The sequence below is a fragment of the Fringilla coelebs genome (genome assembly GCF_963513975.1).
Source record: "Fringilla coelebs genome assembly, chromosome: 22".
NCBI classification, from domain to species: domain Eukaryota; kingdom Metazoa; phylum Chordata; class Aves; order Passeriformes; family Fringillidae; genus Fringilla; species Fringilla coelebs.
This window is the reverse complement of record NC_140048.1, coordinates 5,438,764-5,457,885: the sequence shown is the minus strand read 5'-3', so window position 1 is coordinate 5,457,885 and position 19,122 is coordinate 5,438,764. Positions and strand designations below refer to the sequence as shown.

Genomic DNA, 19,122 nt, shown 5'->3' with positions numbered 1-19,122 from the left:
AAAAACAAAACAAAACAAAAAAACCCAAAGCAAACAAAAACCCCTGCTGCTGAATAAATACATAACACACATGTTGGACATCTCTGGCTGATCAATCCCTCCGTTTGGTAACAGGCAGTTCTGTATTTCACATAACAGCACTTTAAGTACAGTTTTACTTCTCAATCGCTTGGCCCTGCCTGGATTTCTCTCTCCTGGGCACGGGTGGGTGTATGGCCTCAAAACAGACCTAAAAAGCTCAAGGAAAGCAGTGGGGAGAGCTGTCTGTCCCTTCCCTGCCTGAAGCTGTTCTCCCCCAGTAGAGTCCCAGAAGAACGGCTCTACTCTGACAATCAGGCAGCACAAGCTGGGGACACACAGCTAAAAGGCACAATTTTTTTTCCCCCCCTAAGGACGATCACTCTATGAATTTATTGCTTGTGAAACACACTAATCTGGCATAATGGTGTCTGGTAAGCAGAGCAGGTATCCCACAGGCACAGGCAGAAAAGGTTTCTGCCGCCTCACTCTCTAAGCACAGGTCTAGTCTAGACATATTTTTATAACTACTGGCTCACCACAATCTCTCAGCACTTCCCAACCACTCATTTCTATCAGCCTTGACCCCACTGGAGAAGTTTCTGCAATGGAGTGTTTTGGTTTTCAATCTCAAATAATAAAAACACCGAATAATTGTTTCCTCTAAGAACCAGAGAACAGCTTTTTGCACCTAATGTGAATGGGCCATCAAAGAAAATTATTAAAACAATCTCTGACAAATGGAATGAGGCCACCAAAGACCGCTGGGGCCTCTGGGTTGTTATCCAGAGATTGATCAGGGCTTTTGACTATTGTAACATGGTACAGAGCAGAGACAATTCTGAGAGAAGCCCCCTGACTGATGTAGCTGTTCCCAGCCATCCCTTTCTTAGATTTAATCAAAATATTGACATGGCACGAATTCGTGTGGGTATGCCTGCTGCTCTTAGCTGGAGAAACAGAAGGCAGGGAGGTTTTTTATCTCTTCAGTCCAGTCCCAGAGGTAAAGCATTGTCAGAGGACCTTCCCTCAGCTAACCAGAAGCACCTATGTTGCCACTGCTGCTGCTTTGAACTTTGTGATTTGCTTGCAAGGACAGCAGAGAGGTAAGGAATCAGATGATCTTCAGTCTCTTCCAACTCAGCTTCATTTGGTGTGACACTTAACTGTTACAACTCCTGGAATCAGCTCCCTGATTGGTTTATATTTGGAATAATGTCCAGGAATTCTTGTGTAACATCCAGTCCTGTATATGCTGTGGATGAAAACAGGCTTCCAGCTTGCAACCTGCCTCCAAAAAGGTGGATTTCCATTCCAAAAAAACATTTTTTAAAGCCAATGAATCACGGATGAAAGTTCAAGTAAACAGCACTTTCAAGAAACAGTGGATGAGGAGCAGAATCAAAACTGAAGGCACAAAATCTCCTTTGGACTTCTACAGCAATATTCCTAGATATTACCTGCAGTATCAGAGAGTGGAGTCCTGCAGTAGTGGAGTCTTAGAATATCATTAAAAATCACATTAAAAATCATATAAAAATCAAATCCAAATAGCTCTGAACAACGCCTCAGAAACTTTCAGCAACATTCCCTGTTTCTACTCAAAGTCAGCAGTGAGCAGGGCCAGGGAAAGGGCTTTTCCTCCCTGGGGAGCAGAGCTCTAGGGGTCAATAAAGGAGACAGCGATGTAGCGGGTTCCTCTGGTGGTGGGCAGCCCCTCGTGGTAGTGGGTCAGGCGGCCGGGGTGCATCAGGGTCCAGCCTTTCCTTGGGGCTCGGATGGAGCAGTTGTAGCGCAGGAACCGGCAGCCTCCTCCCTGGGGGGACACAAGGGACACGTCAGAATGGGGGGACACAACTGAGCCATCAGCCTGGGGGGGACACAACTGACACATCAGCCTCCTCCCTGGAGAGACACAAGGGACATCAGCTTGGAAAAAGCACCTGAGGGAAGGGTCCCTGCCTTCTAACAGTATTGTATTTGTGTTCCCCCCAGACAGAGGAAGGAATGATGGATCTGACTCCATGTTCTCAGGAGGCTAATTTATTATTTTATGATACTGTATTACATTAAAGAATACTAAACTATACTATACTAAAGAATACAGAAAGGATACTTGCACAATGCTAAAAAGATAATAATGAAAACTCCTGACTCTCTCCAGAGTCCCAACACAGTTTGGCTCTGATTGGCCAAAGAGTGAAAACAACTCCCAGCAGAATGCAATGGAACAATCACCTGTGGGTGAACAATCTCCAAACACATTCCACATGAGCACAACACGGGAGAAGCAAATGAGATAAGAATTGTTTTCCTTTTTGTCTGAGGCTTCTCAGCTTCCCAGGAGAAAAATCCTAGGCAAAGGGATTTTTCAGAAAATGTGACATCACAGCACTTCTGAAAATGTGACAAGGTGCTTGGGGAATCTCCCATGTTCTGATGCATTCAAATGTTGCTACATTTCTCTTCACAGAGAAAAGCAAGGCACAATTCTCCCCAAGAATATTTCTGGGTTTCACATTCTCTGAACCTCAGATAAAGGAAACACAATTCTCATCATTTGCTGTGCCTGTGTTTGTGCCACAGTAGAATGCAAGATGGAGATTGTTTACCCACAGTGATGGGGTTTTGTTTCCTTGGCCTGTCAGGGCCAGGTGTGTGTGTGTGTTGGGGCTGTGGGCTGACAGTCACGAGATTCTGTGCAGTTGAGTGCTTGGCAGATTCAGTTTAGGTTTAATTTAATATAGAATAATAGAGTATAATAAAGTAATTAATTGGCCTTCTGATAAGATGGAGTCAGATGCATCATTCTCTCCCCCTCATCGGGGGCAAAAATATCTACTATATTCAAAAATCTCTTTCCTAGCCTAAGGCAGTCATTAATTGTAATCCTTAGTGCAAAGAAACCTGATGTGGATCAGGGAAGGGTTTTCAGCTGCTCCAGGTGCTGTGCTGCCCTCCTGACCCCCGGCAGGCACTCACCTCGTAGTCGATGCCCACTCTGTTCAAGGCAATGTTGATGGTGAAGGTGGAGGCGTCGTGGTGGGGCATCAGGGATGGCTGCTCGTCAGGTTTGTAGCGAACCACAAAGGCCAGCTCAAACTGGGTCTGAGAGAGAAGGACAAAGAGCACTCTGTTAGAGGGCTGTAGTGGTCTGAGCTGCAGAGCAGGGTGTAACACTGAAATTGCATCCCACTGCTAAAGGAGGAAGGTGACAATCAGGCAGAGGAACGTCACTGAGAAATTGTGTATCTCCTGATGTGCATACTTGGGTCACACTGCAGGGTCAATTCCTCTGTACTGGGAAACTGTGTGTGTGCTGCTGGAGGATTCTTGTCACAAAGCAGCAGCTGGAGGAGGTGCTGAGCTCACCATGAGTTTTGCTGTTAAGGTGGACATACTGTGGCCTCAGCTCTCTTTACAGAGAGCAGCAGGCACAAGCTTTCCCAAGGATCTTTCCTGGGAAGGCAGTGAGAAGCACAGAGAGGAGAAGAGAAAAGAATTCTTATCTCTATTCACTGCTCCTGTTGTTTTTGCACTGTTAGGAAGATTGTTTACCTGAAGGGATTTGGTAATTTGATTCTGGTGATGACTGTTTATATTAATTGGCCTATTAGGCCCAAGCTGTGTCCTGACTGTCTGGACACAGTCACGGGTCTCTCTTTAGTACCCTTTTAGTATAGTACCTTGTTAATATTGTACAGTATAATGTAATATAATATAGTTTTAATAAAGCAATTGTTCAGCATTCTGAATCAATGGAGTCAGATGCCAATCATTCCCAGATGTTGGGGCTGCCCTGCATACAACAGACATACCTTGGTGTAGTATCCTGGGTACAGCTTCTCTGTGATGGGTGCAATATAGTCCAGAAGAAACTTATACCATTCTCTTTCAAAGCCTATTTGGTTCATGTGTATGTCAATAGTTGGGACATTCTCATATCCTCCTTGTATTCTGCTGTCCTGAAATAGAACCAACAGAAATACCTGTAAAGATGGGAACCTTGGAATTCAGGAATGAAAAGTACTTGTTCCTGGTAACTACAAATAAATATGATGTTTATTTATCAGAATTTGCAGGATGGAAAGCTCATTTCAAACCATAATTAAACCCTAAGGGAAGCAATATTACCATCAGAGAGGCTGAACACTGGAACTTCAGAGAACACTAAAGAGGACTCAGGGAAAAATCAGAGTTAATCAGGAGCAAAATAAAATATTGTCTCTACTTTTCTGGTTTAATTCAGGATCTAATGCCTTCCCACAGGAGGCACTGCTGTCACCAGATATGCACAGAAAATGGTGTAGCCCAGAACTCAAAGGAGCTCCTGCCTTTACTTACCGTGTTGTCACCTGTGGACCACTGGCCATAATGTTCCATTTCTTCCACCAGCTCATCACAGGCAGTGTCAGTGAAGATGGGAAACCAGTAAACATCTGGGCAGGGCTGCAGATAGCAGACAGGTGAGAACAGCAGAAACAAGGACAGGTGCTTAAGGCAAAAGAAGTAAGGCTAAAATGAGTGTAGACTGAGGAAGTGGAAGAAAAATTTCTATCCTCAATATTTTAGATTTCTTCTGATTTATGTCCCCCACTTCCACTTCAGAGAGCTGGAATGATTTGGCTCTAAAAGTACTTTCAAGGTCATGTTTCCAATGTTCAACTGCTTATTGCTGAGAATTACAATAATGATGATAAAGCATTGGCCTAAAGCTCATTTCCCACTCTGATGGATAAGAGTGATGTTTTCTTACCATTTCCACCAATTTCCCTTTCAGAGCTGCTGTGTAGTTTTCATGGATGTACTTTTCTCTCCAATCCTGCAATTAGAAGATAGGCAAACCAGTAATTTCTGTGGAGCCCCTGCTTAAAGAGGTAATAAAAGGCCAGGCACTCGTGCAAGCAGTATTTCACAGGCTTTGAAGATCCATGTGTTATGAATCCCTAAAACATGTTCTCTTCAAATTTTGTGCCTGTGCTCCTCATTCCCCCTGACAGTCAGTCACCATTATTACAAAGCCTGGGCTTCCCATAGTGATGAAGCTAATATCAGGTCTTCCCACATTGCTGTGCCTTCTGAGTGTGCAGGTTACCTCACCTCAGGATTGCTGAATATTTGCCAGAGGTCATTGTGGAGGTGACTTGTCTGGTAATTCTCCAGGGATAGTATGTGTCCAAATTGATGCTGGTTTGTCAGGTACATAAAGACTCCCTGCAGGACAGAGAGAAATAATAAAGGCCTCATATTTCTGAGAGCCACTGTGAAACCAAGCTCCGTTCATTTACTCATTCTTTCTCCTGTGGGCTTTCAGTTTTATTTCCACCCTGGATATGAGAAACTCTGCAAGGTTACAGACACAGTAATTTTGTGTCCTGTCAGCCAGGGCAGGAAGCAGAGGAGAGCAGCAGCTGTGAGATTAGAGTCTTCCTTCTTACCCTGTCAATCCCATTTAGAGCAGTCCTGAAAAGGCCTGAGAACAAAAATGTTATCCACATTTAGTGGTGCATGGCTACACATGCTGTCACAGCAAGACAGAAATCCCAGGCTGTTCCAAAATCTGCACTGTACTGACTAGTACAAGTTATTTACATTTAGTGGTCCATGGCCACACATCATTTCACAGCAAGACAGAAATCCCATGCTGTTCCAAAGTCTGCACTGTACTGACTAATACCAGCTCACCCTATCCCTGCCCTGGCAGAGCTGAATGCCTTGAAACTGCTTAATCCTGTCCCCTTCAGCCTGGCAGGCAGCTCTCCCCTGGCAGGCTGTCCCCTTGACTGACCTGGCTGCGAATGTTGTGGCACAAAGCCATGTCAGCATCCAGCTTGCCACTGTGGAACAGATCCCCCTGCTCAAGCTCCGAGCGCAGAGCCTTGCCTTTAACCATGTAAACACTGCTGATGTAGGGAACATTCCAGAGCCCACTGAAACACAGCAGAAGAGAAGTGAGATACCACTAAGACAGATGCTGCTGCACTTGACAGGATGACAGGCAGCACTGCAGCATCAGCCAGGCTTGCCCAAATGAGCCAGCTCAGAACAGTAGGAAGAAACCATACCAATAGAGATTGGCATTCCAGAAAAAAACATTTATATTGCCCATTTTAAGCTGCACAAATGCTAGTCCAACAGGAAAGCAATTAATTTGTGTGTTTTTGCTAGGGATGTAATTAGTGGCTTGAATCTCTTTCCAGAGAGATCAACATATTTTTTCCAGTGATTTAAAGAAACTGAACCAGCCAAAAGTGCATAAGCTGATTTCCAGCATTTACTGCACATACAATGGCCTATAAAAAAGAGGGTCCCTCAAGAATATGAATGAATCAACAACTCAATTTTGTGAATCTTCCATTCAAAGATCACCTGAAAATTGATCTGACAGAGATTAAACAGCACTTTATAGGATTTTAAGGATCACACTAACTATAATCCCTAGGTGGGAAAACATGACATGAGTAAGATGAGATGATTTCAGGAGTCAGCACTCTCAAACCCTTACTCTGGTCATAAGAAAGTCTGCCCCAAGTATGTTATTGTCTCTGCTCAGGGGAGAATACAAAGCAACTTCCAAATGGGAGCAGAGACTTCTTTTCCTTTCCTATACACAAAGACTTTTGCACTCTCTGATTCTTGGACTTTAGTTTGATGACAATGTGCTGCAGCAAGCTTTACATTTGAGGGATTTTATCAGTGAAAAGCTCTCTCTGCACACTCACACTCTCCTCCTTTGAACAATATCCACATAATCTTCCGAGCGGGCGTAGTATCCATCGGGGCTCAGTGCTCCCCAGAAATTGGACCACAGCTTCTCGTGACGGCTTACCAGGGGGGCAATCACCAGCCTGGAAGCATGAAGGAAAAAGGAATTGCAGGACAGGATGTTACCACGGGAAGAAAAGGAAAATATTTACAAACCACAGTACTGTAAGAGCTGTTTCCTCCCTCACTTACAGAGCTGCTGTTTTGTTAACTCTGTTGGAATGAAATGCCACATAAGAAAGGCTAAATATGGTTCCAATCTCCCCTCTAACTACACCCTGCACCAGGTCTGTTAGAATCCAATTTGTTCTAGTGACTATATAAAAATAAAGCTAAGGAGGATTTACATCCCCTGCCTAAAATCCAGGGATTACAATTACATTGGAAAAAAAACAAAAACCCACGTAAGAGGCACTTGGCTAACATCCCATCTCTGGCACAGCTCTCCTGGTTCCCTAAACATCTCAAGGATGTGCACTGAATTCCTCATGTGAGATGAGCAGTAAGCATTGCTCAGACCAAAGAACTCACTTGTTCTGTTCAATCAGGATCCTCAGAGTCTCTGTGTTCTTCAGAACTACTTCAGCATCCAGGCTGAAGTAATAATCACAGTCAGGATCCTTCCTGCACAAATCCCTGCAGCCAGAAAAAAGGAAAGTCACATCCTAAACCAGAGGAAGACAAAGGACAGAGCACCAAGAATTCCTTCACCTTGTAGTCTAAAGGTCTTCTGGGTGCTCAGAGAAGTTTGGTTTAATGTAACAACCCAGAGGGCCAGCACAGTACAAGCACATCAGATCCCATATCCAATAACAGATACTGAGACACAGCCAAAATCACATTTAGCAAACTAAATGTTTCTTCAGCTCAAACTGAAGAGGTTCCCATTTACAGCTGGCCCAAATCCATAGCTGAGTTCAAACCTCCTGATCACAGGCAGGAAGATACTCTGCCACTAGTTCTTAGTTCTGCTACAGCACTCCTCCTCTTCAGAGATATGGGTGCATACCCTTTGTGCTCTGTGGCTGGGTGTATAGATGAGGGCAGGAGATACAGGGCTATCCTTCTGTCAGAACAAAGGACCAGTGAGAACTTAGTTTCTGAAACTGGACAAAGTGAGCTGGTATGGAAGCTGATTTTTTTCCAATATATAAGGGCATCAGAGTTAATGCTAGAAAAATTGAAAGGGTGACTGAGAAAAGAAGAGCAATCACTTGATAGGGATGATCCTCAGAACAAACAGATGTTTTAGTTTAGACACAGGCTGTCTCTGCTAGCTATCACATATGGCCTCTTCACTTACATGCCCAAGTTACGTGCCTCAGCATTCTCCACCTCATCATCTGGTCCGATCACTTTGACAGCGAGATATTCTTTGCCATGCTCTTCTACAAAAGAGTCCACCTCCATCAAGTGATGTTCCTCCTATTCCAGAAGTAAGGAAAAACACTTAAGATGGGCTCATCCAGGCCACTCAGCCTCCTGCTCTTGAAAATGAGTAGCTGGGTGACAGCTCTTAAGCCCACTTCCACACGTTTACAGCTGGGTGGGTGTCACTGCAGGGAAGTATGCAATCTTGTGGCTGCCACTGCAGACAAGCACTGTGATTACACAGCCTGGAAGCCTAGCCCAAGGCTGCAAAAGTGCCTAGAGTAGAAGGTGAGGTGTACATTTTCCCCACATTTGCTAAGACCATCACAAGCCAACTTCACTTACATGGTTGTGAATGAAGAGCTGGATTCGCTGCTTTGGGTAATGAAGGTTCCGAAGCCGCAAGAAAAACTGGGAGAGGAATGGGGTGGGCTGCTCGATGAAAATGCCAATCAGAATCATTGGCAATGCCTCATCCTACATTCAGGGACAAGAGGAGAGCACTGGTGAGTCATGTTTGACATCAGACACATAACTGTAAGGCTTGTTTTGAGAGCTCAGAATAAACACAGCAGCCTTACCTTAAAGCCCGAGAGGCTTCGCAGACCTTCATCACACACCGTGCAGCCAGTCTCAAATGTCCATGTTTGAGGAATGTAGTTTCCCAGGTAGTTCAGCTGCAGCTGCAAAAGGAAGTTTGCCAGATTATGCATCACAGAGCAGGGGAGTTTCTTTGTGTGCATCCCCACTGCAGGGTCACATTTGAACTTTGTTTACCTTCTCTGTGAACTAAAGAATCTGAAAAGCAGGACAGCCCGACCACCCAACTACATGTGGGTCTTTGAACCAGACCCATCTTGCTGCTATGGGCCTGGACTGCTTATTGTTTCTCAAATGTAAATGTACACAGGGAAATCAGTCTATGTGGAGGCAGTACCCTGATCCATCAAGCCTCCAGGGTCACTTTGCAACAAACACAGACCAAATCTCTCTTTCAGGACAGTCCACTTACCTTGGTGGGCCCATTTCCATGGATCACCACAGGCAGAGTGTCATATAACAAGTTTCTTGCTCTCACTCGTGAGTTTTCAAACTTCAGAACTATCTCATCTGGAAATGACATTATCATCATGTTAAGGCTTTTATTGATAATTAGAAGCACAATGCCTCATTTATACAGAAAAACTGCTGAAAGATGAAAGTGTGGACAATGGATAACCGTGCACAAGTAGTTCAAGGGCTACAGACAAAATCTTTAAAGAAGAAAAAAATATTCAAAATGATCCTGTGAAGTAACAGGAGGCTGCCTGGGAAGCTGGACAATGACTGGGGACTGGCAGAAGCCATACTGAAAGGTTCTTTCAAAACTGGCAGTGAGAAGCAGCTACTGATGACAGGGACAGCTATAGATGGGAGGACTCAGGCCCTTCTCACCTAAGTGATCTATGCACCTGATGTCTCCCTTTGTCACCCCTCACAAAAATCCATCCTCCTGGCAGAGATCATCAAGGATGCTACCTCAACACAATGATACAAAATCCTTTGTAAAAAGACTAGCACAGATACAAGCTGCAGTCTGTCATTGATATAATGAGCACAGGAGCCAAAAACTACACTGCCATTATCACTTTTCACTTGACCAGAATAAAGATGGAATGGTGCAAGACTGAAAACATTAGGCAGCATTGACAGGAAAGTAAGTGAATCCCTCTTGCCAGGAGTAGCAAAATCAATCAGCAGGTCAGGTCAGAAGGCTGGTACAACCAGAGAGTGCTCACAGGCATGTCTGGCTGTTTCTCACCTCCCAAGGCATTCCAGCAGGGCTCTGAAGCAGAAAGGCAGGCGAGCCCCAGGCAGGGCTCTGTGTTATTACTTGCACTGGAAGTCCCTCCCAGTTCCAATCCCCAAGGCTAATGCAATCAGACATGCCTGGAGATCAAAGGGGCAGGGAGGTGTAAGATGAAAAACCTGACCTGCACTCCCTGAAGCGGAGAAGGAATTGCAATGAGAACATAGTTGGTCTCAGTGGAATTGCAAACAAATCCCCAGAACTCTGGCACAGACTTTTAGTAAAGCTTTTTCTGAGGGGACAGCCATTTCTGAAATACAATCCCTTCAGCCACAACTTTATTTCTGGTGTCAACATGCAAGTTGCATTCCAAGGAGAAATGAGCTTCTTCCTTCCATCTCACCTAATGCTCCATTTAGGTTTTGGAAGATCCGGCTTCTGTGGTCTAGGCTGATGTTGATACTTTCCTTTAAAAGAATTACATGAACAATCTTAATTAGAACACAAAAGGCATCCATTCTTTACATACAACAGACCCTATGCTCAGTGAAAATACACCCCATTCCTATAGTCATTTGCAAACTCTCCAAACTCTGAAGCCTTAAACATTCCCAGATAATCAAAATTTTCATTCAAATCTGGGACAATTCACCATTTCCAAGAACAAGTTAAATATATTCTATTAGGCAAAACTATGCAAAACCCCTCTCCCCCTCTTTTAAAGCTGCTGTGGGTGTGTCAATAAATCTGCATCATATGAATGAAGTAGATTTACACACAGTCATATAAACCCTACAATACATAAAATACACAGGAATGCCAGATAGAAAAACCATTTGCTGTGAAAAGTTTCTTGCCTTCTATCCACAGGGCAAGTGTGACCCTGAGCATTACCCCAGGTACCAGTGTCAAACCAGAGGACAGTAATTGTGCAATCTTTGTTTTTGTCCCCTGCTGCAAGTCACATTCTGACTGAGTGGGAGTAAAATGCAGCTCTGACTTAACAGAATTCTGTGTCCCTGCAGGCATCTGTAAGACTGATTACTGGAAAGGACAGCAGGGTGCTAACAGCCACTGTCTGAGTGCCAAGTCAGGGGAATTACTCAGCCCTTGCGTGGCACAAGGCCAGAACTGCAGATGAGAACATTAAAGGGACTGTTCATGTGAAAGTATCACAGGCCATACTCAGATTTGGGGAACTAAAAAAGTCCAGCTGCTCTAAATTTTCTACCAGCCTTGCTGGCAAAAAATTTCAAGTGTCTCTCTAGTCTGATAGCAGTTTCCTATTTCAAATATTTCCTCTTGATTTAATTGCTGTTAGAGTTTGAGCTCTCCATGCATTTGGTCTGTCCCCAGGGACAGACTGGCCTCTGCAATGCACAGCTGGGCAGGGACACCAGAACCAGAATGACCTGGGGGCTGGATGGTCTGGCCAGTGCACTACACAGGGCTGGAATCACAGTGCTGCTTCCAGGGTCCATTCCAGGCTTCTGTAGGATATTACATGGCATTTTCCTAAAATGCAGTTCAGTGCTAGGCTGGGTGTCTCTAAGCCAGCACTGCACTCTGCTGTTTCACATCCCCTGGGAGGAGGCTGCTTAGCTCCTCCACACTCAATGGCTTTAAACACCAGCACCTACAGATAGTGGTATGAGCCTCCAGTAAGATTTGTTTTCAGACATCTCTCTTCCCATTCACATTTTATGCTTAAATATAAAAACTGCTGATAACAGAAAATGGGAGTACTGGCTAGAATGCAAATTTTCAGAAACCCAGAATCTAGATACACCTACTCTTTTTTCTGGATCCAAGAAGATTCTTGTATAGAAGAGCTGGTCACTGTCATCATCCTGTCCTTTCCACTCCTCCACAAGCTTCTTCAGGTTTGGAGCATAACCTATGAAGCCTGTGGGAACAAGGATGAGGAGGTGTTTCAACCCAGATGACCAAAAAATAGAAGTACTCTGTATACATGTACTTTCACTTCTCTCACATGAAATCTCACTACACCCTCTGTTGCTGCAGAGATCATCAACTTTCAGTTTGCTTTGCCACTTCTCCCACAAAGGTCAAATAGGAGGAGAAGGCTGAAAGCAAGCTCTGTGTCTCACCTCCAGAACCCAGGAAGCGCTTTCCATCTCGCACCTGAGGATACTTGGCTTCCAGCTTTCTGTCAGGATAGATGTAATTCTCTGCTGAGAAAACCACCTTGCTTTTGGCTTGTTTGAACTTCTTCAGCAGTTCTGTGGGGCCCGAAGCAAAGAGCACATCATAGCTAGAGAGAGAGAGAGACAGACAAAAAAAGGACAGAAGGAATGGAGTCAGAAAAATGTGTCATTGAGAAAAGTTTCTAGAAACAATTAATTCTTTGGGAATCCCTTTCTTTCAGTTCTGTTTAACAGTATTACATTTTTGGTAATGCAGCTAATTAAAGCGTTGACCACCAGACTCTCAAAAAACTCACTCCTATTTTAAACCAGGACACGTGTAGTCTTATTTGTATGCTGGGCATATGAAAAGACACTGAGACTCCAACTCATCCTTTTCTCTCTTCACCTCTCTGGAGACTAATTCTCGGCTCTCAGGATGTGCTGCAGCCTACTTCACCTTATGAAACAAATAACTCTGGTCAGAAAGGCCTGCCTAGTTCCATAGGAATGGTCTGCTCATTCTCTGCAGACAGAGGCAGCCAAATTCCACTGTGGCAGAATCAGGTACAACACTATCGACTTCATGCAGGAATTGGCATCAGCCTGTTCAGATCAGCCCTTCCCAACTGCCACGGATGCAGCTCTGAGCAATTCCCAGGAAAGTACAGAGCATTCAGAGAAAAAACCCAGAGACCTGGACACACTTTTCAAAAGCAATTGATTTCACAGCTCATTTCTTCTCAGTGAGAACCTGTCCAAACCACTGTAAGATTCAGTTCATGGCAAATTCATTGCAAACCATTACCTTTCTACAAAAAGGATGATCAAGTCCTTCTTATCCACATACTGCTCCAGGGCTGACTTCAGCAGACGGACCTTCTGTCCACCCCCAGCTGGCTGCTGCTCATCTCCACCCTGCCACTCCTCATCCAGCCCCAGCACCTACACAGCAGCAGGCACAGGGTTATTGTATTTGCAATTCCCCCAGATGATGGAAGGAATGAGAAATCTGACTCCATGTTCTCAGAAGGCTAATTCATTATTTTATGATACTGTATTATATTAAAGAGTGTTAAACTAAACTATACTAAAGAATACAGAAAGGATACTTACTGAATGCTAAAAAAAATAATAATGAAAACTTGTGGCTCTCTCCAGAACCCTGACACAGCTTGGCCCTGATTGGCCAAAGAGTGAAAACAACTCACACAGAATCCAATGAAACAATCACCTGTGGGTGAACAATCTCCAAACACGTTCCAAAGCAGCAAAAAACAGGAGAAGCAAATGAGACAACAATTGTTTTCTTTTTCTCTGAGGCTTCTCAGCTTCCCAGGAAAAAAATCCTGGGAGAAGGGATTTTTCCAGAAAATGTGAATGCCACACAGGGTCACCTCAACAGGGCACTTTCACAGCAAGGCTCACAGGAAAGAACCAGAACCCACAAACTTAGTGGTCCTGATAACTCCCAGTGCAAATCACAGCAAAAATAACAGCCCCAGGACAAATGGACCAAGCAGCCTTTGATCCAGCCTCTGGGCTGCACAATCGGTGTCACAAGGTAACACAGGGACAAAGCACTCCTGGCCACAGGGACAGGAGCACACTCTGTGCTGTGTGTCCTGGCAGTGCAATGGAAAAGTGCCACGAGGCTCCTTGAGCAGGAGTTATGGATCCCATCCCAAGCCAACACCCAGGATACTGCAGAAATGACCCAGTCACGGCACTTTTCAGCCACTTGAGAAGATGTGTGCCCTCTCTCGAGCTTTTATTTCATCACTGTGGGGCCAAGTCCGATCCATTCCACAATTTGAAATTCCCTTTGACCAACTGTGGCCATATTTCTCTTCACAGGGAAAAGCAAGGCACAATTCTCCCCAAGAATATTTCTGGGTTTCACATTCTCTGAACCTCAGAGAAAGGAAACACAATTCTCATCATTTGCTGTGCCTGTGTTTGTGCCAGAGTAGAATGCAAGATGGAGATTGTTTACCCACAGTGATGGTGTTTTGTTTCCTTGGCCTGTCAGGGCCAGGTGTGTGTGTGTGTGTCAGGACTGTCAGGTGACAGTCACGAGATTCAGGGCAGTGTGTGCAGAGTTGAGTGCTTGGCAGATTCAGTTTAGATGTAATGTAACATAGTGTAATATACTACAGAATAATAGAGTATAATAAAGTAATTAATTGGCCTTCTGATAAGATGGAGTCCTCCTCATCATTCCTCCCTTTGTTGGTGATTTCCCTGAAAATTCAATAACCAACCCCCATGGAAGGTGCCAGACATCACCTGGACTTTGTAGTTGAAGAACTGGGCTGATCTTCTGAAGCGCTGGAATCCCTCAGTCTGCTTGGTGGCAACAGTCAGAACCAGCAGTTTTTCTGCACACAGGGGAAAGCACAAGAGATACTCAACTTCCACAACCTGCTGTTCCACACCTAACTCGATTGTGGGTATAAAATGAGAGATTACGTAAGGATACAATTTCATTGCCTGAGTTCTGAGCTTAAAAAAAAAAATAAAATGTATTTAGTGGGTTTTTTGCCCTGCTAGTGAAAGCTACAATTCTCTTCTCTCACACAGAGTACAGAAGAAATTAAACTTGAAGAAAAAAAATAGAACTACTACAAAATGCCCATTGGAAAGTCATGAATTTAATGCAGCTTTGACTTTCTGTTCCCCATAGAGCTGCTTTTTTGTCACTCAGCATTGACTGGATGTAGGGAAAACCAAAATTAGACTCAATGTTATTTTTCCCTCTCCATGGCTGCTTCAATTTCCTACTCCATTCCTGAGGCATTTTCCAGTTTTTCATACATATTCAATGTGAATTTAATTGTGCTATAATTTTAATTTACATTCTCCTCCCAAACTTGCTTTTCATTTTCAGTCCCTTAAAAAGAATTAAGTTTTATCCTGAAGTTCTCTTTCAAAAGTTTCTCTGTGGTACCCTGGAATATGATTTTGATGTGGAAGTTCTGCTTTCCTCACTGCAATGATGAAATGTTATACTTCACCTCAACAGTTTTGCTGAAGTAGGAATTTGTATAGGCTCTGGCAGCAGTGCTTAAATGCAAATCCTGGCCATCCGTTTTAAACATCAGAAAATACCAGGAAAAACTGAAAGCACATTTTCTTGGCCTCAGCAGGCATTTTTGGAACAATGATTTTTTTCAATGGATGTACCAGATGTATCTCCCTCGTGTACCCAAACTGATATTCTGTCTAGTCTTAGAGAGGAAGGATCTAGAAGCTGGAGTTTTAAATGGACCTCACAAAGGCAGCAAAAGTGAAAAATAAGTGTAAGACACCAAGTCAGGAGGAAAGAAGATATTACCAAAGAAATTCCTCAAATCCTTTACCTGCATCAGAATAAAAAAGAGAAGAGAGATTGAAAACAATCAATAAGTCAGGTCTAGTTGTATTTATTAGACATATGCACAAAGTGATAAATAAAAGAATATGAATCCCATATAGGTGCAGTTTTTGAGGGCAGATTTTTAGACATATGAAGTGCATTCCTAATCTAGCACCTCCAGCACACTCCAGTGCCTTGTGTCCAGCCCAGTCAGAGAGAGCAAACAAATGAGTAAAATCCATATATCCTCAGGGAATATGTTAAAGCCATTGAAGTTTCTGGCCATATGATGGCACACAGAAAAGCATGGCAGCTTTTTGAGAGATCTCTGAGCTTGTGGATTCTGAGAAGATGAGGATCACACTGCCAAGGAAGAGGGGGACAAGCAGGGGTTTGTCAGAGAGGAATGCAGACAACCCTCAGATTCTAGTCCATGAGGGCAGAAAGCATATGATAAGGGTAAGAGAATGAAAGAAGGAAAGAAAGAAAGGATCCTGACTGCTATGTGATTATTTCAGCCCAAAATCTCAGGCATCTCACATCAAATAAATCACTAATTCATTTTCCTGCTGCCATCCCAAAGAAGCCACACACTGTTTATGACTCGACTGCCAAAAGTTTGCTGGACAGGATGAGTGCTACAGGCTCACACAGAACAGGAAGTGGTGTCCTATTTCTACGACAGAAAAGTTCTCCCCATGCAGTTTGTGAACTCAGAGGAGCATGAAAAACCAGCACAAAGACCACTCTCATCCCCAGCAGAATTCCCAGTTCCAGATTCCCTGTGGGGTAGGACACTGAGAGACACCGAGCTCACTTTCTGTTCTAAGAACTCTGTGCAGTAGCCACAGCTTTCCATCCCAGGAGACATTCCTTCAGCCCAGCACTGGAAGTTTGTGCTGAGCTATGTTGCCTCCAACTCCTTCTGCTTTAACTCTTTCCTCTCTTTCCCAAGGATTTTGCTGAGCACTCATGCAGCTGATAGATACTTTCAAGGACAGAGCAGTGAACCCTCTTACTTTCAATATCACATGCAAACTTTTCAAAACTCCCCAAACTTTGCTGCATCCCTGTTTCCCACATCACAGTCAATTTCCACATGTAGAAATGCAGCTTGTTCTGCTGAGCCAGCCCTCTGGGCCCAGAGGCTCCCTGGGCCACACTCACAACTAGGAATTGTAGAAATACATTTCATAATGGCATGGCTGCAAAAAACAAGGCAGGCACTGGACTCAGAACCAGGGGAGCTGGATGGTATTGCTGGTTCTGCTATGCAACAAGGAGCTAATCCTGCTTTCCCATCTGTAGAATGATAGAGAAGGACATTTACCTCTTTTGTGAAGGTTTGAGAGCTCTATAGATGAAAAGGATTCTGTAAGGACAAAGCACTGGATCAGGAACCTTGATACCAAGATCACAATGAAATGATTCAGTAAATATCTGAGTTTTTATAAAGAATCAGAGACCAGATGAGTTCAGAAACAAAAAAAATGAAAGTTATTTACTTCTGCCCTAAGTCTACAGGGAAAGCACAGCTGCAGCTGCATTTTAGGACAAGGAATGAATTTATCCTCAGGCTGTGATTTGGGAAATCTTACTGTGTCACTTCCTGTTAAGATAGTATCTAAGAAAATACCATTAATATGGGGATCAAATAGGAAAAAAACCAACCAGTGCACAATTTAACAGTAGATAATATAATCTCTGTGTTATATTTACAGAAGAATTTTTTAAAATTCTATCAAATACAAATAACTATGTTGAGAGCTTTTGCACAGATATAAAAGAACATCCAAGAGAGGAGACAGGTATCATTACTCTCACATTACTTTGGGGAAGCTGAGGCACAGGAAAGATGAGGCATTTCCTCTTTGAGCCATGCCAAAAGTGATGGTTCAGAAAACAGCTAATTCCAAAGTCCCCTTCCTAACCAATTCACCTCATTCTCTTTCCCAGCCCTCAGTTTTATATCTCTAGTGCATTCTAAAACCTTACTAAAGCCATGGAAGATTTGGAATATGCAAGGAAGGCAGGATAGCACAGAGATTCTTTGTTTTATTTATGCCACTATAGCCAAGGAACTCCCAACACCCCCACAGATGGACATTAACTCTATTAAATAATGTACATAAAGATAGTTATACCAGAATCCCACTGTGAAGGGAAATATCACATGGAACAAGATGAAATCTCCTCCTAATTGCCACTCCTCTAATGAAGACAGAGATAATTATCCAAACTTCTTGGCAGAGTGACAGAGTATGAACCACATTGTCAGTTCAGCTGACATTCTGAAGCTGCCCTAATCCTCTGCTGCTCTACCAGCCACTCTAGAGCTTCTACCGACTGTTTACACGGGGGAGACAGACTGATGCTATTTTAGGAGCATCCCCGATCCTGAGTCACAGTGTGCCCAGTCTGGAATCAAACGCTCTCCCTTAATCCAATTCTTGAACCGCCTAAGTTCAAAACCAGGGAGGGCTGACCCAGGTGGGATGCAACCCACGGGACCGAGAGTCCTTCCCCGGGCTGCAGTGATGCTCTCACCGAACTCCGAGCTGCCCGAGGCTCCAGGTGCTGCCCAGGGGCTCACACAGCCGCAGGCTCGGCTCGGGCAGGGCTGGGCACCAGAGCAGGAGCCGGAGGCCAGCAGGGCACCCGGGGCGGCTGTGCCCGTCCATCAGCCGCACCGTGCTCCCCGTGCTGCCGGTCCCCAAATGCTGCCGGTCCCCCCAGTGCTGCCAATCCCCAAATGCTGCCGGTCCTCCAGTGCTGCCAATCCCCCAGTGCTGCCAATCCCCAAATGCTGCCGGTCCCCCCAGTGCTGCCAATCCCCAAAGGCTGCCGGTCCCCATCGTGCTGCCAATCCCCCCGGTGCTGCCAATGCCCCCAGTGCTGCCGGTCCCCCCCGTGCTGCCGGTCCCCCCCAGTGCTGCCGGTCCCCCCCAGTGCTGCCGGTCCCCCCAGTGCTGCCAATCCCCCCAGTGCTGCCGGTCCCCCCAGTGCTGCCGGTCCCCCCAGTGCTGCCAATCCCCCCGTGCTACCGGTCCCCATCGTGCTGCCAATCCCCCCAGTGCTGCCGGTCCCCAAATGCTGCCGGTCCCCCCAGTGCTGCCGGTCCCCAAATGCTGCCGGTCCCCCCAGTGCTGCCGGTCCCCCCAGTGCTGCCAATCCCCCCAGTGCTGCCAATCCCCAAATGCTACCGGTCCCCCCAGTTCTGCCAATCCCCCCAATGCTGCCGGTCCCCATCGTGCTGCCGGTCCCCCGCACCCCGAGCAGCCCCCCTCACCTTCCTGCTGCGAGGCACGGCCGCCCCCCGCCCCGAGCAGCGCCAGCACCGCCCAGAGCAGCAGCACCGCCGCAGGCACCATGGAGGCGGCTTCCCCTCCGGCCACGGAGCGGGCGCGGTGCCTGCGGACAGAGCGGGGCTGCCGGGGCTGTGCCACGCACCAGACCCGCCCGGGAGGAAGCGGGAGGCGGTGGCTCCTCCTCCCGGGCAGCCCCCGCAGGAGGCGGAGGACAGCCGGGGCCGGGCTGGGAGCGGCGGGATGGGCTCGTGGGTTTGATTCCGGAGCTGCTGCGGCTCTGCCCGGGCTGGGGGGTCCGGGGCCGAGGGGCACACAGGCATTGAGCTGTGCAAACCCAGCACACAGGAATATTTCTGTGTCTGCTCT

At 45.5% G+C, this 19,122-nt stretch overlaps 1 protein-coding gene across 1 annotated transcript; it reads right to left on the bottom strand.

Moving 5' to 3' along the window:
* Positions 1-50: 50 nt before the first annotated feature.
* PLOD1 (procollagen-lysine,2-oxoglutarate 5-dioxygenase 1) lies at positions 51-18,918 on the bottom strand. Its single transcript, XM_084220043.1, has 19 exons — positions 18,738-18,918; positions 14,380-14,471; positions 12,899-13,035; positions 12,055-12,218; positions 11,737-11,849; positions 10,347-10,410; positions 9,167-9,264; positions 8,736-8,837; positions 8,500-8,631; positions 8,087-8,208; positions 7,315-7,419; positions 6,741-6,866; positions 5,807-5,948; positions 5,119-5,232; positions 4,775-4,840; positions 4,363-4,467; positions 3,837-3,983; positions 3,001-3,126; positions 51-1,834 (listed from the first exon to the last, which is right to left on the bottom strand). The coding sequence occupies exons 1-19, from the start codon at positions 18,817-18,819 to the stop codon at positions 1,679-1,681; spliced, it is 2,193 nt and encodes a 730-aa protein (XP_084076169.1). The 5' UTR covers positions 18,820-18,918; the 3' UTR covers positions 51-1,678.
* Between the last annotated feature and the right edge of the window lie 204 nt (positions 18,919-19,122).